This window comes from Hemicordylus capensis, chromosome 5, assembly GCF_027244095.1.
Source record: "Hemicordylus capensis ecotype Gifberg chromosome 5, rHemCap1.1.pri, whole genome shotgun sequence".
Lineage (NCBI taxonomy): Eukaryota > Metazoa > Chordata > Lepidosauria > Squamata > Cordylidae > Hemicordylus > Hemicordylus capensis.
The window spans coordinates 255,761,308-255,788,010 of record NC_069661.1 but is presented as its reverse complement, the minus strand read 5'-3'; the positions used below and the strand labels follow the sequence as shown (position 1 = coordinate 255,788,010).

Below are 26,703 nucleotides of genomic sequence, written 5' to 3'. Positions count from 1 at the left end.
AGGCGCATTAGTGCCCAGGGGAGGACAAACTGAGGGCCTCTCGAGCGCCAGGCTTGCCCCCGTATCGCCGCCATTAGCGGCGGCGCCATTAATGGCTGCATGGGAAGAGGAGGATTTACTGAGGGACGCCAGATCGGGTCCCTCAAGTGCTATGGGCATGGGCGCCGGATCCGGCCCATCCCTGCTCACCCGCACAATGCAAACTGCGGCGAGCAAGGGGAGATGCAAGCCTGGATGGTGCTGGCCAGACCTCAGTCTCGTTCCCGCCCATTCCAGAGCTCAGAGAGCTGAGCCATACCGCTTTTGCTGCCGCGCCCTCTAGCGGCTCTGCAACGGCTCCTGCAAATGGCGGCTCGACAATTTCGGCGGGAATCCTGGGAGCCGCCGCTCTTCCAAGCCGCGTTTCTTCCGCGGACCGTCAGGGAGCTGGCTCCACAGCAGAAAGACCGGTGAGATCCCTCCTTGTCGTGGCTAGCCAGGGACCTCCAGTAAATGACCCCCCCAGTAAATTGTCCCTCAACCTATTCAGAATGTACCTCCTCAGGCCATTAGTCTCCCTTTGGATATGCCGACTACATGGCAGGACTGGATTAAAGAGATGTTTTCTGTGTCTCTTAGGGAGGTGGTTAAAAAAGGGAAGAAGTCGAAGAAAAGGTCCAGGGAATGTGTTTATACGTCCTCTTCTGAGGAGTCCACTTCTCAGGCCCCTAGAAAAGCAACATGGAAGAGAAGGCACACCAACGCTGAGAGGCACAACCTGATTCCACCTCATCACATGGTGGTTTCAGGCGGGGGGTCACTCTTCGGAGGGGTCTGGCGGGGGGTCACCGGATATTACACCCAGTAACCTCCTACCTCCAGCTCCCCCAAGTGAGCCCATTCACCCTGTCAGGCCGATATCCTCGACTCCTTCAAGAGCGGATGCGGTACCATTAGATATTCCAGATCCGAGGGTACCTGTTGTTATACCAAATCCTGTGGCTCCAATTCCTAATCCTGTGGTTCCATCACCGATCTCTATTCCTAACCCGCGGCCGGAATTACCTTTAGAAGAGGGAGAATGGTTGGATGACCAGGACAATCCTGCATCCACAATATCTCAAAGATTATTTTCTCAAGTGGATTTGAATCCCCTCATGTCTAGGGCCATGAATGCATTAGATCTTCAAACACCTGTGGCCACTGAGGCGGTTCCACCTACTAAGGGCTCTCTGGTGTTTCCTAAACTGAAGAGTAAGGAGTTGCTGTTACTTCTCCCAGAACTCCTGGCTGATACGGTTAGGGAGGAGTGGCTACTCCCCTCCTCTAGTCGTAGATCATTGGCAGTGGCCAATAAGTACTACTCATTCCAACAAGAGGCTATGGACATGTTTAAAGTACCCTTAACAGATGCCCCGGTGGTTGCCCTTCTAAGTGGGGCTTTACTACCGAAGGATGGGGAATCAGCCCTGAAAGATCAAAATGATAAAAAACTGGAAGCTTCTTTCAAAAGAGCTAATGAGGTCTCTTCTCTGGCCATTAGGGCCTCAGCTGCAGCCTCAATGTTGTCGCGGGCATCTATAGTCTGGTTAGATGACCTTATTCAGGATCCCCCTACAGATGTGTTTAATTTAAGGCACCAACTCATAAAGATTCAAAAGGTGCAAGCCTTTGTCTCTGATGCAACCCTAGATGCTATAAGATTTTCATCCAGGGCTTCCACAGCCACTGTTGTGGGACGCCGTAACTTGTGGCTAAAACATTGGCCTGTGGATGCGAATTCTAGGGCCAATTTGGCCTCTGTTCCCTTTGATGAAGTTAAACTCTTTGGGGAGGAGGCCCTTAAAGAGGTGTTAGTAGAGTCTAAGGACAAACGTAAGACCATGCCTCCTCCATCCACCACACGTAAACAGGAACGTCCTCCTCCAAGAAGGACTTTTCAGTCCCAGTCCCAGCCCTTTCGATCCTCCGACCCCCCTTTCGAGGGAGAGACGGGGATTCGAGATTCCAGCGACCCCAATGGGGCAGACAGCGAGGCGCTAGGCCCTTCAACCAGGGCAGACAGGCCTTTGCCAATCAACCCAAGTCTCATAAACAGCAATGACTCCCCAGCAGGGTCTCTGGGGGGCCGCCTGTCAGCCGCCTTTCAAAAATGGCAGGAAACAACTACGGACTTGTGGGTTCTGTCGACAGTGCAGTGGGGCAACAAGACAGAACTCACATCCTTACCACCCAGCAGATTTCTACCAACCCCAAGGTCACGTTGGCCTATCAAGCATGTTGGCCTTCTGGGCGCTATTCACCACTTAAAAGATATAGGGGCTATAGAATTGGTGCCTATCCATCAACAGGGACAGGGAATCTATTCCATAATCTTCACGGTTCCCAAAAAAGACAAATCCCTCAGAGCTGTTCTGGATCTGAAGTTTTTGAATCAGTGGGTTCCCAAACACAGATTTCACATGGAATCCCTTCGCACCATAACAGAAGCGTTACAACATCTGGACCTCTTAGCTCCCATAGATCTAAAGGAAGCTTACTTACACATTCCCATAGATCCAGAAAGTCGTCATCTCCTGCGCTTCAAATCCAGTGGAGTACATTATCAATACAAAGCACCGCCGTTTGGTCTCTCCTCAGCCCCAAGAATTTTCACCAAGCTGCTGGCACCTGTGATCACACATCTAAGACTACAGGGAGTTCGTGTTTTTTGTTACCTCGACGACCTGCTTTTAAGGTTTCCCTCGGAACTGTCTGCCACAAGAGACCTTCATCTAACTCTTCGCACATTAGAACAACACGGATTCCTAGTAAACGTAGAAAAAAGTCACCTGCAACCTTCCACCAGGATGCAACATCTGGGCGTCCTAAAAGACACACGAAGGGACTGTCTCTTCCAACCAGAAGACTGGATCAAGACCCTCAGGGAAGAGATATGGGAGGTGCTGAATTCCTGTCAAGCCAAGCTCCTGTCTTTGGCATGTCTGCTCAGCCTAATGGTGGCCACGTTGGACGCAGTACCGTGGGCCAGATTTCACCTGCGACCGCTACAATTGTTCCTTCTAACATTCAGGGAACCCATTTTGAAGAAAGTCAACATAACCATCCTCGTTCCCCAGGACATACTAACGTCCCTGCGGTGGTGGCTCCTGGATTCCAACACTCAAAGAGGCAAGGAGTTCCTCGACTCGGCCTGGATTCTGATCACGACCGATGCCAGCAAGACCGGCTGGGGGGCACATTGTCACCACAGAACAGCCCAAGGCCGGTGGTCACAAGCCGAGAGTGAACACAGCATCAATTGGTTGGAGCTGAGGGCCATTCGTCTTGCCTTGTTGGCATTCCAGGACCTGATCACCGGTTCCCACGTGTTGATAGGAACAGACAACATGACGGCGAAGGCCCACATAAACAGACAGGGGGGACCAGGTCTCGATCTCTTCAGGCGGAAGCATCACTGATACTGGATTGGATGGAGGTTCACCTGGCCTCACTCACAGCCCACCATGTACAAGGGGATCTCAACTCAATAGCCTGGATGAGTCAAGAGCAGCTCCTACCCGGGGAGTGGGCACTCAACAGGAGAGTCTTTTGGATGATCACGCGACGCTTCGGCACCCCGAGAGTCGACCTGTTTGCCTCAGCACTGAACACACAGCTCACCAGGTTCTTCACCCGCTTCCCCTGCCCACAAGCAGAGGGGGCAGATGCCCTAGCAGCGAGATGGCCTTGGGCACTGCTGTATGCCTTCCCACCAACTCCGCTCTTGGCCCGCTTTCTTTGCAGAGTGCGCTTGCTCAAGGCTCAGGTCATCCTAGTAGCTCCTTACTGGCCCAGGAGACCATGGTTTGTGGAGTTACATCACTTGGCCATACAGGAACCGTGCTTCCTCCCGGTGTCAACAGACCTTCTACTTCAAGGTCCCATAGAACATCACGATCCAGGCTGGTTTCAACTAGCCGCCTGGAGACTGAGCGGGGAATTTTAAGTAAGTTCGGCTATTCCAGAAGTGTTCTAACCACCATGTTATCTTCCACAAGGGAGTCCACCAAGCGTATATATCAGTATACATGGAGAGCATTTCTTCGATGGTCAGCAAGACATTCCATACCTCAGGGGACAGCGTCCATTAAAGATCTCCCGGCATTTTTACAAAATGGTTTAGACAAAGGACTCAAGGCTAATACCTTAAAAAGACAAGCTGCTTCCCTAGCAGGTGTGATAGCAGGTCTATCCAAATCCAAGGTTGTTAATCACCCTCATTTAAAAAGATTCCTGAGGGGGGGCCACCCTGCTGTCACCTATGGTGGTTCACCGTTTTCCATCTTGGAGTCTCCACACTGTTCTTAAGGCACTTCAGAATCATCCGTTCAAGCCGATAGGAACCATTCCCTTAAGGCTTTTATCGTACAAGACGGCATTCTTAATAGCTGTTACATCTGCAAGAAGAATCTCTGAATTGCGTGCTCTGTCGGCTCATAAAAATTTATGCGTTTTCTCTGCTGACTCCGTGTGTCTCATTCCTAGCCCGTTCATCAGGCCAAAGGTGTCCTCAGCATCCCACCACTCACAAGATGTCATACTTCTGTCCTAGGCCAACTCACCCAACAGAACATAAATGGCATAAACTAGACGTACGCAGATGTTTGAAGAGATACCTGAGACGCACAGAGAGCTTCAGGAAGACGGAGGGTCTATTTGTTAGTTTTTTACTAGCTTCCATGGGAAGCCAAGTGTCTTCGCAGATTATTGCTAGATGGATATGGGCTTGTATTTCACTAGCCTATGAGTCTCTACACCTTCCAGCACCAGAACACATTCTGGCTCAATCTACTAGTGCAGCGTCCACATCTGCGGCCTTCTCAACCAACGCGCCAGTGCATGAAATATGCAGGGCCGTGACTTGGAAGGCTGTGTCAACATTTACGAAGCACTATAAAATTGATCTATATGAGTCTTCTCAAGCTGCATTTGGACGCAGAGTGCTTCAACAGGTTCTTTTCCCAGAGTAGGCACGGACACTCCCTCCCAGAGAGTTTTGGCCAGGGCTTTGGTATGTCCCAATGAGAGATGTCCTCGGCTTCAGGCATCAGAGAACAGAGCATTGGTTTCACTTACCGTGAAGGCTCCTTCTTGATGCTGGAGCTGAGGACATCTCGGCCCTCCCAGGTGGTGTCCTGGCCTACTCCACGGGAAACTTGAGCATATTACAAGAGCACAGCTAACAGTTCCAGAGGTTTCTGGGGTTCCTCTATCTTCTTTGTTATATATATGTGTGTGTGTTTTAACGCTGGTTGTATACTACTTACTTCTGTGCTATTTGCACATTTGGCCTAAAAGAACTGGGTGGGGTTATCCGTCCGGGGCTCTTAAGCCTAGTAACTAATTTTGATTAGTCCTGCCTGGGAGCATGTGGACATGATAAACCAATGAGAGATGTCCTTGGCTCCAGCATCAAGAAGGAGCCTTCACAGTAAATGAAACCAATGCTCCGTTTCCCAGCCCATCCACCAAGGAAAACTCCACCATTGCCCTGAAGCTGCTCCTAGTGGCAAGTTGCACAAGTGCACAATTTGAGAACATTACAAAAGAACAAGCCTATTGGAAATAACAGGCTTAGTCTTGTGTAACATTAATTGCACAATCTGGGGGTAAGCTGCTTACAGGGCTACTGGGCTGATGTACCTCAGCCACCACCCCTACCCATGGAAGCCTTACTTTTGCAGTGATGGCAAGGAATTCCAAGGCTCCCCCAGTAGGTAAAGGCGATTGCTTTGTGTGTGGACATTTTCACCGCTGGAACACAGAGCTGTTTGCCTTGTGTCAGGGGTTCTCCAAATTTGGGTCCCCAGATGCTGGGTCCAGGAATGATGGAAGGTGTAGTCCAACATCATCTGGAGACCCAGGTTTAGAGATCCCCTGCCTTACTGCCAATGCATGCAGGCACCTCTCTCCACGATGCCAGTATAGCTCCGTCTATATCATATATCAAACTGGAAGTAGAGCTTGGATTTCCCTTCTGTAAGGACTAGCAAGGGATTCAGCCTCCTGTCAAGTCACAAATCCCTTCATTATAACACAGCAGTATTGCAAGGCTGGGCAGAAGACACTCCAGGAGCGGCTTAGCCTGCAACTACTCTCCTGGTGTAAGCCACAGCTCCGCCTTGCTGGCCCTTCATCCAACAGGCTCTCCAGAGCTGCCACCCACAATGCCAGCCCTGCCTCTTGATCCCGAAGATCAAGCGCCTGCTTCTGAACACACTCCTAACAGTGCTACAGGTTGTTGACTCACTTCCAACATGCAGCAGTGAGAAGCCAAGAGACCTCCTCTCAGGAGGAGCTGGCATCAGCAGGCCATTGCAAGATTTACAAGCCACACAAACAGGAATTTGCCCAGCAGCCAGCCTTCTCTTACCACAAACACACTCCAGTGCTGGGATTTGTACAAACAGGTTTTTAATAGCAAACTGTGGGGGGGGGGGACACTGATTAGCGATCCTTTATTATGCTCTGAGCTTGAAGAACAGTCACCATTTTACTTTGAGATGCTCCTGTCAGCAGTGACACAGGAACAGGAGGTAGCTGTTGTGAACACAAGTCAGAGCCCCAGTCTTAAAATCAACCCCAGGAAGCTCGGGCCCCTGGGAATGTCTCTGAGCCACAGGAAGTCGTCATTTCCTGACGGTACGATACCTTCTCGGGTCCACAGGAGCTGGCTGCAACAAGCTTTCTGACTCCTGCTTCATTTAATACACTGAAGTGTTTGGAAGACAAAGGTTTAAAAAGGTGGGGGTGGAAGAGAGTCTCGGTGGGTCCTTTTGCTCCACAGAGTGTGTGGTCTCCTGGTTTGCTCGGTGGAGAGCCGGGCTCCAACTTCTTCCCTGAGAGAAGACCCTTCTGGGAAGGAGCTGCTAATTGTGGGGAGCAGCCGGCTTCCAGAGCATCAGGAAGACTCAGCCGATGCTTAGCAGCCAGCAGGAGATGGAGCAAAGTAGTAGACGGCAAGGAGGATGAAATAAACCATCACCAGCACAGTGCCTGGGACAAGAGAGAGAAGACGGGAACATCAGTATGGCAGCCGCCTGGAAAAGAACTTGGGGTCCCCAGATGTTGGATTGCAGCTTCCGTCATCCCCGGTCCCAGCGGCCTCCTTGGGAAGCCCTGGCTTGAGAGAGGGACGGTCTGTGGGGCTTGCTTGCTGGCTGAGCAAAGAGGCGCCTTTTCAAATGGGGCTTATCTTTTATTTAGCAGGGGGAGAGAAATGGTCCCCATCCTGCCCCAGCACAGCACCCCTCCAGTGGTGGTTGCTTGTGTCTACCTTATGCCTTTTTAGATTGTGAGCCCTGCGGGGACAGGGAAGCATATTAATTAATCAATTAATTAATTAATTAATTGTTCAATTTTTTAACCACCCTTACAAAATAGCTCAGGGGGGTTCACCAATACCACAACAGAGTTAAAATGAATCAAAGATCGAAAACAAAAATTTTAAAATACAATAAAGCAGCTAAAACCCTTTAAAACCTTTTAAAAACACTGGAAGGCCAGGCCGAACAGGTAGGGCTTTAGGGCTCTCCTAAATGCCAATAAAGAATTCAGATTACAGATTTCTGCAGGGAGTGCATTCCACAGTCTATTCCCGCCATGTTGCAGTCCAGCCACTGCCCTCATTCCCCAATATACTGCAGCTAGGGATGATGGGAACTGTAGTCCAACCTCCAGGGGAGGACCTCCAATTGGCCAGCCCCACTCCTAACAAATCCCTTCTCCTTCCCATATCCCCTGCATTCCTGCTCCCTCGCCATTCCCAGGCAACTCCTCAGGCAGGCCTAACAAAGAGTAGATCAGGTTGGGTCTACTCTGCAATAATCGTCGTTCCGAGTCAAGGCACAGGCATGCACGCACACACAGGTGCGCATGCACAGACACACATCATCTGAAGAAGTTTGGCTGAAGCGCCTATGTACATAATAAGCAAACCGTGCAATTTGTACTGCTGCTGCGTCACAGTAAGGGTCAAACACAGGCATGACCCTCACTGTAGTCTTATGAGGCAGGACATTGTAGAACTGGAAAAGGTGCAGAAGAGGGCAACCTTTCTTTTGAGGCAAGGCTACAGCACCTGGGGCTATTTAGTTTAGAAAAAAGATGACTGAGGAGAGACATGATAGAGGTCTATAAAACCATGCACGGTGTGGAGAAAGTGGAGAGAGAGAAATTCTTCTCCCTCTCACATAACACTAGAACCAGGGAGAGGAGAGCTGGTCTTGGGGTAGCAAAACATGACTTGTCCCCTTAGCTAAGCAGGGTCCACCCTGGTTGCATATGAAAGGGAGACAAGAAGTGTCAGCACTGCAGGATATTCCCCTTAGGGGATGGAGCTGCTCTGGGAAGAGCATTGAGGTTCCAAGTTCCCTCCCTGGCAGTGTCTCCAAGACAGGGCTGAGAGAGATTCCTGCCTGCAACCTTGGAAAAGCTGCTGCCAGTCTGTGAAGACAATACTGAGCTAGATAGACCGATGGTCTAACTCAGTATTTGGCAGTTTCCTATGTTCCAGGGGTCATCCCATGAAATTGATTACCAGGAAATTTAGGACCAGCAAACGGAGGTATTTTTTCACCCAACACATAATCGACTTGTGGAATTCTCTGCCACAAGATGCAGTGACAGCCAAAAACCTGGATGGCTTTAAGAGGGGTTTGGATCCCTTCATGGAGGAGAGGTCTATCAACGGCTACTAGTCGGAGGGCTACAGGCCACCTCCAACCTCAGGGGCAGGATGCCTCTGAATACCAGTTGCATCAGAGTGACAGCAGGAGAGAGGGCATGCCCTCAACTCCTGCCTGCAGGCTTCTAGCGGCATATCTGGTGGGCCACGGTGTGAAACAGGATGCTGGACTAGATGGGCCTCCTTGGGCCTGATCCAGCAGAGCTGCTTTTATAGGTAGCCTATTATCCTCCGGTCCTACTCAGCTTTCAAATCACCACCTGACATCTACATTTCCCTCCCCTCCCCACTCCCTGACCAAAACACTAAAGGTCTAGAATCTTGCTTTGTCATTTCCAACCTAGCTCCATTTTCTGAAGAGCAAGCCAAGATTCCAACGATGTTCTTTCCTGCACCAGATTCAAAACCTCAGGGCAGCATGACCACAGACACAACGTGCCCCCATTAGCTGCCGCAGGGGAGAGAGAGTCCGCTGCTGGGTCTGTTGTCCAGCCACCCTCCGAGCCGGCTCTAGAAGGCAAAGAGGCCTTACCTTGGAAGTAGTCACACTTGCCGTCCATAAAGATATAGTTCATGAGGACCACGCTGAACATGCTGGCATAGACATGGAGGTCACTGAAGACCAAGATGAAGTCTGTAGGCTGCAGAGAAGAACCAAGAGTCAATTAATATACAGGTGGCCGCTTTGACTAGGTTCGAATTCCGAGCATGGCAGCAACCACTTCTGGCCACTGGAGGCATGAGGAGACATCAATCAGTCTGTCCTGGTCAGTTCAAATCCGTTAGAACTGTTCAGTTTCTGGGAAAGGCTGTGCCTGTTTGGGTATTTTATTTATTTGTATTTATTTATTTAATTTCTATACTGCCCTTCCAAAAATGGCTCAGGGCAGTTTAAACAGAGAAATAATAAATAAGTAAGATGGATTCCCTGTCCCCAAAAGGCTCACAATCTCTCTCTCCCCACCCCCCCACATATATGATGTTTTAGTTCCTTAATAAATCTTTGTTTTTGAACAAGCCCTGCAGAAGCTTGCAAATGGTGGCCCCATTCAAACGTTGTGTTACTTATACATTTATTTATTACATTTATATACCGCCCCATCCAAATGGCTCTGCAAAAATAAAACCCACGAATCAGTCCTTTAAAAACAATCATTACAAAACAATTTAAACACAATTAAAACATTTAAAACAGTTTAAAAACCCTGGAAGGCCAGGCCAAACAGGTGGGTTTTAAGGGCTCTCCTGAAGGCCAATTGTGAACTCAGATTATGGATTTCTGCCGGGAGTGCATTCCACAGCCCAGGAGCAGCTGCAGAGAAGGTCCGCCTCTGAGTCGCTACCAGACGTGTTGATGGTAACTAGAGATGGACTTCCTCAGATGACTTTAATGTGCAGTGGGGATCATGCAGAAGAGGGCACTCTCTAAGGTAACCTGGACCTAAGCCATTCAGGACTTTAAATGTAATAACCAGCACTTTGTATTTTGCCCAGAAACGTATTGGCAGCCAGTGCAACTGTTTTAAAACAGGCATAATATGGTCAACCCAGAGACCAGTCTGGCTGCCGCATTCTGAACTAACTGAAGTTTCTGAACTATGTACAAAGGCAGCCCCACGAAGAGCGCATTGCAGTAGTCAAGTCTGGAGGTTACCAGCTGATGCACCACTGTTTTGAGGTCATCCTCTTCAAGGAATGGACGCAGCTGTCGAATCAGCCGAAGCTTGCAGAAAGCACTCCTGGCCATAGCCTCCACCTGAGATACTAGGGTGAGGCCTGGGTCCAGGAGTGCCCCACAAGCTGCATACCTGTTCCTTTCAGGGGAATGTAACCCCGTCCAGCACAGGAAGATCTAACTCACCCCTCAAATTTTGAACCCCTACAATGAGCACCTCCATCTTGCTTGTATTCAATTTTAATTTGTTATGTCTCATCCAGCCCATTACTGCCCGTAGGCAGGCATTTAGGGAGTGAATGACATTTCCTGATGATGAAGATGACAAGAAGAAATAGATTTGGGTGTCATCAGTATACTGATAACATCCTGCACCAAATTTCCTGATGACTTCACCCAGAGGTTTCATGTAGATATTAAAAAGCATTGGTTACAGAATGGAGTCCTGAGGGACTCCATATAACAGCTCCTGTTTTGAGGAGCAATTGTCACCAAGCTTCACCATCTGGAATCTACCCGAGAAATAGGAGCGGAACCACTGCAAAGCAGTGCCCCCTATCCCCAACTCCCCCAGGCGATCCAGAAGGATACCATGGTTGATGGTACTGAATGTCGCAGAGAGATCCAAAAGAACCAACAGAGTCACAATCCTTCTGTTGATTACCCGGTCAAGGTCATCCATCAGGCCGACTGAAGCTGTCTCAACCCCATAGCCAGCTCTAAAGCCAGTTTGAAATGGGTCTAGATAATCCGTTTCCTCCAAGACTGCCTGGAGCTGGTCGGCCACCACCCTCTTGATCACCTTGCCCAACCAAGGGAGATTGGAGATTGGCCTGTGACTATCCATCGCTAGGGGTTCCAGGGAAGGCTTATTAAGGGGTGGTCTAACCATTGCCTCCTTCAGACAGGAGGCACCCTACCCTCCCTCAGCAATGCATTTATGATAGTAACTAGACCACCTCCAACAATCTCCCCGCTGGAAAGAAGCGGCCAGGTCGGGCAAGGATCCAGAGAACAGGTGGTAGGCCACACCACCCCAAGCAGCTTGTCCACCTCCTGAGGAGTCACAGATTGAAAGTCAGTCAGTCATCCTTTATTGCGGTCATAGACCAATATTTAGTAAAACATACTTACACAAAACTCAGCATAATAAAACAAACAATCAATGCAATACTGACAGGTTAAAATTAGGACAGTTGTGTGAACTTACTGAAAGCCAAAGAGAGTAGAGCACCCTCCATTACAATCATAAAATAGGAATCACGGAAAGAAGAAAGCAGAACATTATTGAAAACCCAAGCGGATGTTGCAAATGATATAACAGTACCTTGCCATTGTGCTAATTAGGTTGTCATCAAGACTGGACAGTAAATACTTCAAATAGAAGTCATCCGAATGCCCAGGAAAACGTTGCAGCAAAGGGGACACTAATCTTAAGCGGACGTCCCTATAGAAATGACAGTATAAAATGGCCTGCGCACTTGTCTCCACTTGACCAGACCCGCAAGGGCAAAGTCGAGCAGAGAAAGGAATACCTTTAAAACAGATTGAAAGTGATTCAATCTAATACTGCAAGAGAGATTGCTGGGCATCAGTGTTCTCTCTCATTTTTTTCATCTGTGTGCAGAATGAGTTATGTTCGGGGTGGCAATATCAAGGCAGTGCGTGCGCTCCTGCATTCAGAACGGGGCCTTCCTGATTCAACCCGAGCAGGATCTAAAATTAACTGAGAGGACATCAGAAAACTTGTGAGTGTGCGCACGGGTGCACGCCTTAGAGGGAACAGTGCAGCCAGCCGGCTTCTGCAAATAGGGTTGAGGGGCCCTCTGCTGATTATGGAAGCTGGCCCATTTCCACGCCTCAGAGCCTTCCAGCAACTTCATAGGGTTACCACAGAAAATTCCAGAAGGAACAAGCCAACATACCGAAACGGCCATGAACGACTCTGCTCAGGGGAAGGAGGCAGTATGGAGAGAGGATGAGGACTGGACACTTTCCCCAGAGTAGGGGAGAAAGAGAAGATGTCCCCATTACAAGAAGGGGCAGGAGGTCCTTCTGCGGTCCCAATCCCATTACTCACATAGAACACTGTGAACAGCACCACGATGGGGATCTGTAACATGCAGACCTGGACGGCAATGCAGCTCCCGATCTCGATGCTAGAACAGGAAGGGAGAGGGAGGCGAGGACAGGTCAGGGGTGAGTTGATCGTGTCACGCCACCGGCTGCAGTTCAGGCTGTCACCCAAAGCCATTTGCTCTCCTTACAGTCACACAAAAGCAGCCACCTACTCTGCAGCAGTTAAATAGGCCTGGACACCCTACACCCCACATCGCATTCCCCCTGGGGAGGTCCTGAGCTTTGGGATGGGGCCCGCTTTGCAGCCCAGAACAGCATATGCCTCTGTCCAAGGCAAGGGAGTGCACAGCAGGCTGGAGTGAACAGCCAGGTACAGTCCTCTATGGCAGGAGTTACCAATCTTGGGTCCCCAGATGTCATTGGACTACAGCTCCCATCATTGTCTGCTACTGTGGCACCGCCGATGTTGCTGGACCACAGATCCCATCATCCCCTGCCACCGTGGGCCCCTCCCCCGATGATGCTGGACTACAGCTCCCATCACCCCCAACCACCACAGGGGCCTTGATCTTTTAAACTAGACACTCAATATGTCCAGAGAGGAGAGCTGGTCTGGTGGGAGCAAGCCTGACAACCCTTCGCTAAGCAGGGTCTGCCCTGGTTGCATATGAAAGGGAGACTAGAAGTGTGAGCACTGTAAGATATTCCCCTTGGGGGATGGAGCTGCTCTGGGAAGAGCAGAAGGTTTCAAGTTCCCTCCCTGGCAGCATCTCCAAGAGAGGGCTGAGACACAAGATTCCTGCCTGCAACCTTGGAGAAGACAATACTGAGCTAGATGGACCAATGATCTGACTCAGTATATGGCAGCTTCCTATGATATCCACCCCAGCTCTCAGAGATAAGGTGGGCTGAATAATGGAGTTTAAAGCTTTTTAAGAGCACCTCAGAGAAGAACCCAGAAGCCAAACCTGGGACTCACCTCAAGCTGAGGTTGTTCTGCAGGGCAAACTGGATCCCGTTGACTATCTCGGGGAGCTCTGGCGCCATGGCCAGCACGGTCACGCCGATGAAGTACTGACGGAGGGGGAAAGAGGAGGAGGAGGAGGAGGAGGAGACCGCGTTCAGACAACCACTGCTCAAAGCTCCCTCCCTATTCCAGCAGGAAGGCGGCTTTCTCTTGCACAGTGGGAGAGTGGGCTACGGAGCAGTGCTGGGGTCAAAGTCAAGATAGTGCCTTCCCAAGTCAAAATAGTTTCACGCCGAGAACTGCGTCCTCCTCCTTGCTGCAGGAGACGTCCGTACCAGCCCTGGCCCCAGCCCTTCCTTACCTGAGACACCGTGGAGCCCCTCAGGATGGGGCTGATGTGTTCAGTGGCCAGGTCAGCACAGGCAGACATGCAGAGGGTGGCTACCAGCAGGATGAGCAGGGCCCTCCAGCGGGACCAGTGGACCACAGCACTGTGATGGTGGCCAGGCGCTACAGAGAGCAGGAGGCAGGCATTTGCAAAAGCTGGCTTCTGGCCACCACCTGGTCCACCCTCCCACTTGCACCCCTATCCCCAAACCCAGCAAGGTCATGCTCACTTCTGGGATCTTGCCCAACCTTCCCTTTAAGATGATTACAAAGAACCAGGACCCTGAACATGCATGTTTTAAGCTGGCCACGACGAACAAAAGTTGATGTACACAAGCAAGGCTTCAGATTTTTTTCTGGACAGACATGGCCCTTCCTCCAAGGAATGGAGTGCAACGTACCAATGAAATGGCTACTGCATTTCATTCTCACAGGTAGGCTATGCCATGAGTGCATGCCAGTGGCCAAGGCCACCTAGCAAGCTGCAGTGCATGTCAAATATGGAATTGGCCCAGCTCTCCCTGGTCCAAGCCACTAACCATTACACCTTACGATTAAATCACTACCAGTCGTCGGCTCTCTCCAGGGAAGTGTAGTTCCGCAAGGTCAGAATTCATCACCCTCCCCAGAACTACAATTCCCACATACACAGATCCATATGCAATGCACAGCCATTCACACATTATGTTCGACACACTGGTGTGCCCAGGTTAGCTTTTACAGCCAACCATCCACACAGCCATATGTGTAGACACATACAGGGATGTATAATGTAATGTCTGAACAGGGCTTAAGCGTTTACTGCAATCTGGCCTCACCCCACCATTTCCACCTGAATAAAAGCCTCCAAGTTGGTGCTGCCTTAAATATCTATGGAGGAGGTCCATATGGTCTTCATCCATATGATCTTCAAAATCCCAAATACTTGTTAACGACATTCCACACCCCGCCCAACCAAAATCAACAGGTTCTGGGGTCAATGTGACCCCAGGGCATGCACACACCCTACTACTCTAAGAGCCTACTCAGAAAAGGACTTACTGTGGCAGTCGCTGATGTGAATATCGTAGATGTGCGAGTGAGTCTTCAGGGTGAATAAGAGGCCAATGAAATAGCCTATTGGAAGCAGGAGTGACACTGTGTACACTAGGGGCCTGCAATATACAAAGTGGGGCAGCTCAGGAACACCACTGTCCAAGAAAGCTCCCTTGGTCCCACAACCAATCCTCAGAAGGCAGGGGTTCTCAAACTTGGGTCCCCAGATGGTGTTTTCATTTATTTCTGTGCCAACTAGTACATGCATCTCTAAGAAGTGTACAAAGTAAAACCACAACAAATGTAAAAACAGTACAAACACAGTTAAAATTGGCAAAATAAAAACAATCTCACAAGATAAAAACACATTAAACAGTTTACATTTTTCAGTTAAAAGCTTAAGAAAACAGGTGCATCTTGAGGGCCTTCCCAAAAGCCAACTGAGAAGGAGATGCTCTTATTTCAACAGAGAACATATTCCAAAGCCCCAGGGAAGCCACAGAGAAGGCTCGGCCCCAAGTTGCCATAGATGAGCCGGCAGCAACTCTAACCAGACCTCTCCAGATGATCTTAATAGGACACAGGGTTCATGACAAAGAAGGCGCTCTCCTGGACCCAAGCCGTTGAGGGCTTTATAGGCGATAACCAGCACTTTGTATTTTGCTCGGAAACGTATCAGCAGCCAGTGAAATTCTTTCAAAATCAGTGTTATATGGTCCCTTCAGGTTATCCCAGAGACCAGTCTGGCTGCCGCATTCTGTACCAATTGTAGTTTCTGGATTCGGTACAAAGGCAGCCCCATGTAGAGTGCATTACAGTAGTCAAGCCTAGAGGTTACCAGTATATGCACCACTGTTTTAAGGTCATTTACCTCCAGAAATGGGCATAGTTAACATATTGGCTTAAACAGATAAAAAGTGCTCGTGGTCACTACTGCAATCTGAGAAACCAGAGTTTTGGATCCAGGAGCACTCCCAAGCTACATACCTGATCTTTCAAGGGGAGTGTAGCCCCACCAAGAACAAGCAGATATAAACCTTCTGTCAGGTCCCAGACCCCTCCAGTCAGTACTGCCATCTTATCTGGATTCAACTTCAATTTGTTATCCCTCATCCAGCCCATTACCACCTCCATGCAGGGAGGCCCTTATCAACTTCATTTCCTAATGAAGTTGATAAGGAGAAATAGGAAGTTGTATTGGACTACAACTCCCATTATCCCCAGCCACAAGGGCCTTTGTGGCTGGGGATGATGGGGGTTGTAGTCTAACACCATCCGGGGACCCAAGTTTGAGAACCTTTAAGGGATGCCTTTAAGGGACATCCAGAGCACACAGACATTATACCCGGTCAGACTATTTCTCCATTCACCAAGCATGAGTGATACGGAAGGCAGGCCCACCCAGATCCAGGAGAGACAGAACTTTTGAGAATTCTCAGCCTGGCTCACACCAGTCTCATCATCCCAAACATCTGGTCACCAGGAGAAACAGTGCATGACCCAGGACAACACATTTTGGCCACTGTACTATCCCAGGGGATGAATGCTCACAATAATTTTTGGCAACGTCTACCACCCTCAAGTGGGGAAATGGGTGATAGCATTATTGCATTTATAGCCTTCTCTGTGTTATCACCCTTCCTTTGCCCCTACCCACAAAGAGTTCGGGTAAAAACGCAGTCATTTTTCCAAAGAGGAAAAGGTTAGCTTAGCGTCACAATGAACACATTGTTCTACTGTTGACAAAACAGTTTGTCTTAGGGCTGCAAAGAGCACCCCTCTTTGTGATTTGGAGTTGCAGGCCTGCAACCTCTGTCTTCGATACCTGAGCTCATGGGACTGTGAACTCTGCACATGCCCATATTTGGCAAACTATGCAGTATTGGTCACTTTGCACAAGCAAATTTGGGGCAGCGCTGCCCAAAGTCAGAACAAATGACTATAGAGAGTCCCCCCTGGCCTTTCTTGTACAAGGGAGGAAACTAGCAAACAGACCTGGGTCAAAGAGACTTTCACAGGAGAAATAACTAACTCCCTTGTTAATGGTATTAGCCTTAAACATTGCTCCTACAACTACCCAGATAAGCATGGCACACCCCCAGCCTTAATGTTAATGAGCTGGCAAGGACCCAGAGGTAGGATCATTAACAGAAAAGAAACCCCCCCCCCACCCTTGAAAGAGATGAGCTTTTGGGTCCACCCATTCAGTACTCCATGCACACCTCTTGACCAGCTATTCCATCTTTTGTTTCTTAAAGATCACATCCACTTGATTGGTTCATGCAAACATGAACTACTTTGTTACACGCGAGTTTGAGCCCCTGCAGTCAGGGCGCCTGACTTATGCATTGTCCCAGGGCATGAATTTGCCTATTTGTATCCCAGATCCAAGCACATGTTTGGAGCACTCAGAACACCCAGAACCTACCCCGGAGCCAAGGAGGAAGGGCCCTGCTCCTACACTTACACGGACCTATACCATGATGGTCCTTCAGTCTGCGAGTGGTCATGCTGCGCCACTTGCTTCTTCTCTTTCCTGTCTTTCTACTTTGCCCCTGTGAGGAAGTCTGCCTGCACACTCAGGGCTGTCCTTAGGGCATGGCAAGCAGGACAACCGCCCCAGGCCCCGCTCTTTTAACCTCCATTAGAATTAACTGGAAGGGCCCTCCGCTGATTTACTCAGGGCCCTGCACCCCGCCAGGGCACTTTAAGGATGGCCCTGTGTGCACTCCAACCTGCAAGTGCACCCAATGCACCAACGGATCAGGACTAGTAATATTAACTGTCTGTCCCTTTAAATCTCCTCGCTCCCTTCTCTCTCTCTTCTTTAAGTCTACAAACCGGGTCTTTTCTCAAGTTTCATTAGCATTACTCTCTCCATGGAGTAATCTTTGCCAGAGGTCACAAGGAGCATTTGTCCCCGCAGATGGTATCAACCTCAACAGCTGACTTGTGTACTAAAACCAAAGAAAAGGTAGAGAAGATCTGGGAGATCACTAACTCAAGCCAGGCCATAATGTCTGCAGCACTAAAGCCACCTGCCTCCCAAGCCCATCCGACAGGCCACACCCAAGAGATACTCACTGAACATGACTGTAGTAGAGGGTACCGTTGTTTTCCATCTGCCAAGAGAGAATTGAGGAGTCAAATATTGCCGAGTCAGAAGTTAGGGAGTTCTGAAAAGGGCTTTCACCCAATTAAATCAGCCTTAGTCATGCAATTTTTAGCCAGCGAAGTTTGCGTCTGAGTGAACAAACCAAATCGCTCTGAAAGAAGACGCACTTTGTATTTAGAGGAGGCATGTGTGTAGCTATCTTAAGAGAGGCGTTCTCTCCTATGAGGGAGAAAAGGGGGAATGCCTCTCAAGATGGTGCCACCTCCAGTTTAAGGACTTGGACCATGGTGCTTGAGGCAAGGCACAAGATGCTGCCTGGCCCCCCTGCCCCTAGTGGGGGCCAGGCCGCTTTCAAAGGCAACCCCTGCAAGCTGTACATAGTGGGGCAGGGAAGAGGGAAGGTGGGCAGCAGCCTCCTGGTGTTCCTGGAAAGCTTAGCAAGGGCCTCGGGCAGAGGGGCTTCCTTGCAAAGTGGGCAAAGGTCAGGCCGGGCCCCAAGAACTACACTGATGGCAAAAGCCACCCTGCTAGTGCCCCGATAACCTGCCACCTGGGGTGCCAGCCTCCCCCGCCTCATGAGAGGACCGCCCTGGCTTAAAGATACACACTTTTAAATGTTTACCTGCTAAGGCCACCTTTGTAGTCCAAAGTTGGTTAAAGCAAGGGTGGGACGGCGGCAGTACTTTACTAATTTTTGGCCCTAATCCGCTCGTGGGGGGGGGGGGGGCGGCTGGTTTCCAGCGCCCCATTTACGAGGTACAATACGGCCTCTGGCGGGGGCAAAGAGGCGGGAGGGGTAAGCAAGCCCTCCCGCCCTAAAAGAAAGGCCCCCCTTCGGTGCTGGTCCGGACCATGCACATCCCTAATCTACTCACCAAGTCAAAGTGGCAGCCCTGGCAGACGTAGTGCCCAGATGCTTCCTGGGTGAGGTTCTGACATTCCCCGCAGACCAGCCTCCCATAGACTTTGGAGAAGAGGGTTGGAGCAAAGACACCTGGCAGGATGAAGAGCGGTCAGGCCACCATCTTAAACAGGATTCAGCTCAATCCTGTGCCACAGCTGCAGTCAAAATTACCCATTTCTCAGGGTAAGGGCTGATCTAGGATTCCATGAGCATCTGCATCAGTTTGTGTTACTGACACAAATACCCACAGATCAAACGCTGAGTCAGCAAGTTACAGCCCAGGTAAAGGAGGTACACTAGCCCCACTTCTTGCCCCACCCTTCATGCACCAAGCAGGCTGTTCTTCTTTAGGAGTGGCGTGCCAATTTTCCAGCCATTTTCCAAACCCCTCTTGAGACTGGAGTAAGCAAGTTAGTGATGGCACAGGTGCTAGCCAACTGGTGCCAATCATAGTCAGTGTTTTCTTGGTACAAGCTGAACACAATGAGAGCCCACAGAATAGTCCCCACCTCTCCACCCCAGGACAGAAAAAAAGTGTAAGGCAGCAATGGGCAGTATTAAAGCGCCTCCACCAGTCTTAACGCATTACACCTACTTGCAACCTGAGTAGGCTCCTTCTATGCTACAAGTCCACCCTGCTCCCTCTTGTCCACTGTCCTGCATCTTCCAATGTTCCTGCTTGTTGCCAGTGCCCCATTCCCAGCTGCCCTCATCTTCTTACAATGATGCACATATACAGTGCATACAGATTCATGACCCCCAAGGAAAAATGGAGACTGAGACTGGAATTAACAGAGCTGTAGGTTATGGCGCATGCAGGGTCTTGAGGCAGAAAGTTACAGTTTTGAGTCAACCCACCAACAACTCAGTGTGCACACTGCAGTAGAAAATACTCACTCAAATGCTCCCCCTCAATTTCTCTGACTTGACAACTAACCCCCAAGCTTGCTTTTCCTTTAACCAAAGTGTGCAACAAGCAACGTGTCAATATTGTGTAGCACGTACCAAGTGCCTGAAGGTGGCGCTGTTGCTTTTACACAAAGGCAACAGCGCCACCTTCAGGCACTTGGTACATGCTACACAATAGAGACACGTTGCTTGTTAAGCAGCAACATTTTTGCTTTAATGCATTTTTATCTATTATGATTTTTTTATCTTTAGGAATTTTAAATGTTTTATATTTTATATTATGTTTTAATTAATATAAAAGCCATTTTGGAAGGGCAGTATACAAATCAAATAAATTAACAATACATAAATAAATAATTCTGTACACCGCCTAGAGATTTCTATATTAGGTGGTATATAAATGCAATGAATGAATAAATGAATAAATAATAAAACACACGTTGGATGAAGGCAGAAGAGAACGGTCAAACTATAGCAGAACAAGGTGTTCAATGGAGCTTTTGCAGCTGTGCTGCAGGGGCCATACCGGGCGGGGCCACGGCTCAGTGGTAGCACATCTGCTTTGCATGCAGAAGGCCCCAGGTTAAACCCCTGGCAGCATCTCCAGGTAGGGCTGGGAGAGACTCCTGCCTGAAACCTGGGAGAAGCCACTGCCAGTCAGAGCAGAGCCAGGGTTCTCAATCCTGGCTCCCCCGATGTTCTTGGACCTCAACTCCGACAATTCCCAGCCACAATGGTCTTTGGCCACTGTGGCCAGGGATTATGGGAGTCGAAACCCAGCAACATCTGGGGAGCCAAGTTTGAGAACCCTGCTGCAGACAATACGGAGCTGGGGGGCCAATGGTCCGACTCAGTGTAAGGCAGCTTGCTGGGTTTCTTCCTGTGTTGGTAAGGAAAGTGACAGAGCGCTCTGCCACGCGCATGCGCACACGCAGACTGACCTCCCACAGACAAGAAGAGAAGGGCAGAGCTGACCCCAGCTGACCGGCTGTTGAATCGCTGCTCTTGGTGCCTGCAGCCTCCAATCACCATGCACAACCCCTTGAGGGAGAGAGAGAGAGAAGAAGGGCTGTGTTAGCCAACGCACGCCTGGAAGAGGCGTTGAGCCAGCAGCAGAGGGAGGAAGGGGGCCTCCTGTTGTGTGCTGGGCTGGCCAAAGTGTAGGACCAGGAGACAGCAGCCCTGTCTTTTCCGCTGGCCCCACTGCACTCTTTTCTCTTTCCCCCATGAAGCCTTCCACAGACCCATCCTCCTTCCTTCTGTCTGGGGCGCAGAGCTTGTCCTGTGGTCATGAGCATGAACTGTCCCCTTTACTAAGCAGGGTCTGCCTTGGTCTGCATTTGTATGGGAAATAACACATGAGCCCTGCAAGCTCGTCCCCTTAGGGAGGGGGCCACAGCTTGGTAGCAGAGCCTCTGCCTGCAAGCAGAGAGTCCCAAGGTCACTCCCGGGCAACTTCAGGTAGAGCTCAGAGAGGGACTCCTGCCTGAAACCTTGCAGAAGCCGCTGCCAGTCAGTGTAGACCGTGCTGAGTGAAATGGAGCAATGGTCTGGCTGGGTCGAAGGCAGTTTCCGATGTTCCAAGAGCAAAGAGGTGCTGGGTCAAAACAGAAGTTCCAAGATGTGCAAAACAAAAAGGGATTTTAAGAAGCTAAGCATTCAGTGAAGTGGTGCAGACTGGGAATGGAGAAGCATGTCAGAGTGCCAGGTCAAGACAGGGAGCCCCCTGGGTTCAAATCCCCATTCGGCCATAAGACACACTGGCTGATTACGGGCCACTCAATATCTCTCAACAGAACCGTCTTCACAGGGTTCCTGGGAAGACAACAGCTATGATCACTGCCTCTAGCTCCTTGGAGAAAGGGCAGGATCAAAACCCAAGTTGTGCAATTTAGTCATGCTGTGGAATGTTCCGCATTCTGGTTGCGGAATTCAGTTACAGAATTCCAGGCCAGCAAGAAGAGCTCCGGCAGCTAAGCGGAGAGGGTGAAGGGAGGAGATGAACCAAGAAGTGGCAAGCCACGAAGCCAGAGAGCAGCAGAGCGACATACTCACTGGGACAAAAAGGACACAGCCCAAAAGCGTCCCCGTCAAAGCAGACTTGACGATTTCCTCATAGCATCTGTTCTTCTCGCGGGCCCCTTTGATCAGCGCAGTGATGTAGAAGGTCAGCTCTATGATGGAGCCGAACGTGGCGTTCACCACAGCCCCCACTGCAAAGTTACTCTGTGCTGAGATGCTGGAGGGGAGGAGGAGGAGGAGGAGGAGGAGAAGGCGGTGAGTTTTCACAAAGTTGCCAACCCCAAAGCACAGACCTTAGATGTGGGGAAACCAAGGCTGGGCCCCCCTCCCCATCTGGCCATAAAGCAAAGTGGGCAAGTCACCCTTACCTACCTCACAGGGCTGTTGTGAAAGGTGCCGGAATTCAACACATACTGCTCTAAGCAACTTGGCAGAAAAGAGAGGCTCAAGTGGGCCGAATAAAGAACTTTGCACACACCAGAGGAGAGCTGGTCTTGTGGTAGCCAGCATGCCTTGTCCCCTTAGCTAAGCAGGGTCCGCCCTGGTTGCATATGAAGGGGAGACTAGAAGTGTGAGCACTGCAAGATATTCCCCTGAAGGGATGGAGCCGCTCTGGGAAGAGCATCTAGGTTCCAAGTTCCCTCCCTGGCAGCATCTCACGGGCAAGCAGATGGTGGGAGTTGTAGTTCAACAACAGCTGGAGTACCAAGGCTGCTGACCCCTGTCCTGTTTGTTATGCACACTGACAGGGGTTGGCCACTGGGGGCTCCCTCTTGTCTATGAGCTGATGCCAAGGGCCCTCACCCCTGATCCCCTGCGAACTGAGCAAAGAGGCCCCCTTTTAAAGTGGGGATTCTCTTTATTGAGCAGGGGGAGAGCACCTGGCCCTATCCGTCCCCAGCACAGCATCCCTCCAGTGGCTGTTGCTGGTGTCTATTTTATGCTGCTTTTTTAGATGGTGAGCCCTTTGGGGACAGGGAGCCATCTTATTCATTTATTATTTTATAACTGTATAAACTGTTTTGGGAACTTTTGTTGAAGAGCGGTATATAAATATTTGCGTCTGTGTCCTCGTCATCACCTATGCAACTCACTGCCACAGGCTATACAGCATTGTCAAGCCGCTCTCCATTCGTCCACCCTAACCCTGCGGCAAGCTCCCTCGCCTTTCAGCGTTCGAAGCTGGGGCAGCATGCCAGAGTGGGCACCATTTCTGTCCCTCTCTGGACAGTTCATGGTTTCAGGCACACGCCCCTGTATGCCCGGCTCCCCGGCTTGAACCCTCAGCCTTTGCAACGACAAGCTAAGAACCCGCCACTGCTTCAGCCACAGAGGCGTAGCTAGGGAAAACGGCGCCCGGGGCAAGCATTGAAATGGTGCCCCCCGGCCCCCCAACATACTACATTATGCTTAGGTTTTTCCTCACAAGCGCCCGCCGCCGCCGCCAAGCCAGGCCACTGACTGGCCGCCAGGCGCCAGCAAAGCAATGGGGGGGGGGGGCGCGGGTGGCGCAGAAGGGACCGCTCGTGGGGGAGGGGGCGCCGATGCGCTCCCTTGACTGCTGCAGCGCTACTGCACCGAGCAGGAAACATTTGTATTAACAAAAAATTAAAAATTAAAATTTTTTTTTGTCATGGCGCCCCCCCCACGTGACCAGAAAAGATGGCGCCTGGGGCACGTGCCCCCCCTGCCCCCCCATAGTTACGCCTCTGTTCAGCCAGGGGAGGAGCCCAGCCAGGGGTGCCCAAGGCAAGGCACCACATCCTGCCTAGCCCCATGTGCCTGGTGGGGCCAGCCCCCTTTCAAAACAGGCTCCTGCAAGCTTTGGAAGTTGGGTGGGGAGGAGGGAAGGTTGCCAGCGGACCCTCTTGGGAGAAGAAAGGAGAGGCAAGGGGTCTCTCTTGCAAGGGTCGGATTGGTCCTGAAGAGCTGCGCAAAAGGTGGCAGAAGCCCTTTTGCCCCCCTGATGGGGCCCCAATACTGCCTCACCTTGCCTCATGAAAGGGCTGCTCTTGGGAGGTGCTTCACCTTCCAGCCACCCTCCACTTCAGGGGGGCCTTTTCTGCACCCCCTCCAGCTTGGACAGGCCCTCCCCTGCCCAACCTGCAATTTGAGATGGGCAACCAAAATTGCAGAGCGGTGTGTGGATGCACCACAGATTTCAGCCTTTGCCAACGCCACTTGGTGCCTGCTGCTGAGAACCTGAGGGTTTTCTTGGACTCTGAGCAAAAGGGAGAAGGATCCTAGCAGCCATCAAGATGCCTGTCACCAGAACCAATGACCATAACAGAACTTCAACTGCATGAGCTGACTGCTTCAAATGTCATGATTCTGGAGACCCACTCACACATTGTTCAACACTCTCGTACGAGCAGTGTACAGTGTAAACGAAAGCCAGATTCAGACATTATGCTGTACAAGTGTATGGAGGACACGTGTTTGTGTGAATGACTGCACTCATGTTCATTTTAAAAGTTAATCTGGATACAGGGCCTTCAAATTCATGGTACAGATAAAAAATGTGCTTCTGCACCTGCATTCAACATAATAAGTGAATGACTATACCTGTGTACAGATCTGTACCTGTGTACACTGTACACTCATGCAAGTGTTGAACATAATGTCTGAATGTGCCCAAGTACAGATCTGTACATGGGTACAGTCATTCACATGTTATGTTAAACAAAGGCACAGAGTACCTTTCCTATCTGTACCATGCATTTGAAGGGCCTGTATCCAGGTTCACTTTTAAAATGAACACAGGTACAGTCATTCACACAAACACACGTACGTGTGTATAGACATCTGTACACTCTTACAGCACAATGTCTGAATCGAGCTTGGCTCCAATGTTCCCTCTAACAGGGATTCTCAGATGCAGCTGGGGATTCTGGGAGTTGTAGTCAACATCTGGGAATCCCTGTTAGAGGGGACGGTGCCTGGGTCTTGTGGTTATTCTAAAAAGGAGGGGAAAGAGGCTTACCTGGCAATAGCCATGCCGATGTAGTAGGACAGAGGCATGATGGAGAGGAGAGCTAATGTGAACTTGCTCATGGAGCTGGTGTAGTGGTTGTGTTTATCCGAATAGCCCAGGACGAGAGTCACAATGACCAGAGGAAGCAGGTCTGATGGCAGGTAGTTAGGAAAGACATGTGCCATTATTTCCCTGGAGTCCAACGTCTTGTGGCCCAACGGCTAAGCAGCTGCTTTTTCCTACTGCAGAGACACAAACTAAGCTGTGCAGTTCTACTTACTGCCAAGTAATACAGTCTGACCGCAATACGGTCAAAGCTAAAGACAAAAGATCGATCCCAAACAGCACTATTTAAGATGTCATATAACCATGGGCCCAATATTATATGAAATAACCATCCCTATATAAAAACACACCGTACAGAACTAGAGAAGGTCACAGACGCACGACAGAACCACACAGAAATGAATGCTCCTAAGGATCCACAGCGGTGAACCGCGTACCTCCATTCTGAGAAACCCCTGCCTTTTTCAGGTGGATCAATCAATATCAAGATAGATGTCCAGTTCTCCAAGTGATGTCTTTGATAACATTCGTTTATAGAAGCTATATCTTGATTAATGTTCTCATGTCTCACCAATACAAGTCTCTGTATTAACTTCAGGCTTTACAGGCAAGTGAACCTATCTTGGAAGAAAAAGCCCCTCTTACAGGCCTCCTAGATAGACTAAAACAAGCTCCGTTCTTCAATGTCTCCAAGCCCAAATCTTAGTACTTTACGCAGCAGGGGTGTCGCTATAATTGAGCTACAAATGGGAGGGCGGGGAGAGGAGAGGAGAAGAGAAACACTCATTGGCTCTGGCTCTCCTGAGAGGCACCTGGTCTCCACTGCAGAAGCCAGCAGCAGAAAGGATACTGACAGCAAAGACATTGATCCCATCCACGGCGTATTTGTAATAATAAGCATTCACAGCACGGTAGCAGCAGAGGACCACTTCGGCATCCAGGGGAACCTCCGTCTAGAGCAGAAAAGGCAGAAGACCGGGTGAGATGGGGTTAGAGACGCAGCCTGACTGACCCTTTAATTAACTGAGCTACCAGGAATATCAATTAAATAGCCTCATTTCCAATACAGCCCTCATTCACGCCCCACAAAGTTGTCAATATTTTTTGTAATGATGTCCTACACACCCACACGTCCTTTGACATCTCAAATAGCCTGCGAGGGTAATGATGGTTTGGAAGAGGCTGCTACCTTTCACCCAGAAGAGAGCCCCACCCAACAAGCCCACACTCCTTCTGCCTAAGAATTCAGCAGGGACACCTTTCCTCCCACTGCTTTTTAAAAAGGATCTTCAGTGCCTTTGTGACATCTCAGACCTATTTGCATGTTCAACCACCAAATACACTTCTAAGTACTGGGTTGTTGAGCATGTAGAGCGGTCCGAGATGAGACCAACGGGATGATGATGCCACAAAGGCTACCATGCTTAATAGACCAGGAATTGAATGTGGGCATACAGAGGTGAAAAACCAACAACACAACTCCTCCATACAAATTCCTACCATTTTACTACTGGAAAATAATGTGCTTTTGGAGGAGTTGCCAATTAGTTAAGAACCCAGAGAAAGCCAATTGCCTGAAAGATCAACCCTGGTGTTCAATCGGGGTTACCATGAGCCAAGCAGACAGTAGGATAACCATTAGCACTGGTGGCAAAGGAGCTACAAGTCTTGCTCCAGACCAGATGAAAGAGAGTTGGTCTTTGCTAAGCAGAATCCACCCGGTTTGCATTTGAATGGGAGACTACATGTGTGAGCACTGTAAGATATTTCTCTTAGGGGATCATGGGGCTGCTCTGGGAAGAGCATCTGCATGCTTGCAAGAAGAAGGTTCCAAGTTCCCTCCCTGGCCTCTCCAAGATAGGG

At 49.9% G+C, this 26,703-nt stretch overlaps 1 protein-coding gene across 1 annotated transcript in view; it reads right to left on the bottom strand.

Annotated features, from left to right (window-relative positions):
• Positions 1 to 6,413: 6,413 nt before the first annotated feature.
• The window catches only part of LOC128326823 (uncharacterized), a 41,552-nt gene continuing 21,262 nt past the window's right edge, over positions 6,414 to 26,703 (bottom strand). The window contains exons 9-20 of the mRNA XM_053254477.1: positions 25,691 to 25,793; positions 24,784 to 24,925; positions 21,834 to 22,017; positions 20,720 to 20,819; positions 18,841 to 18,959; positions 17,935 to 17,972; positions 14,857 to 14,969; positions 13,790 to 13,938; positions 13,441 to 13,535; positions 12,463 to 12,541; positions 9,240 to 9,348; positions 6,414 to 7,017 (exon numbers count right to left, since the gene is read on the bottom strand). Coding sequence (XP_053110452.1) covers positions 6,944 to 7,017; positions 9,240 to 9,348; positions 12,463 to 12,541; positions 13,441 to 13,535; positions 13,790 to 13,938; positions 14,857 to 14,969; positions 17,935 to 17,972; positions 18,841 to 18,959; positions 20,720 to 20,819; positions 21,834 to 22,017; positions 24,784 to 24,925; positions 25,691 to 25,793 — 1,305 coding nt within the window. The 3' untranslated portion in view covers positions 6,414 to 6,943. The remainder of the gene's footprint in view (positions 7,018 to 9,239; positions 9,349 to 12,462; positions 12,542 to 13,440; positions 13,536 to 13,789; positions 13,939 to 14,856; positions 14,970 to 17,934; positions 17,973 to 18,840; positions 18,960 to 20,719; positions 20,820 to 21,833; positions 22,018 to 24,783; positions 24,926 to 25,690; positions 25,794 to 26,703) is intronic.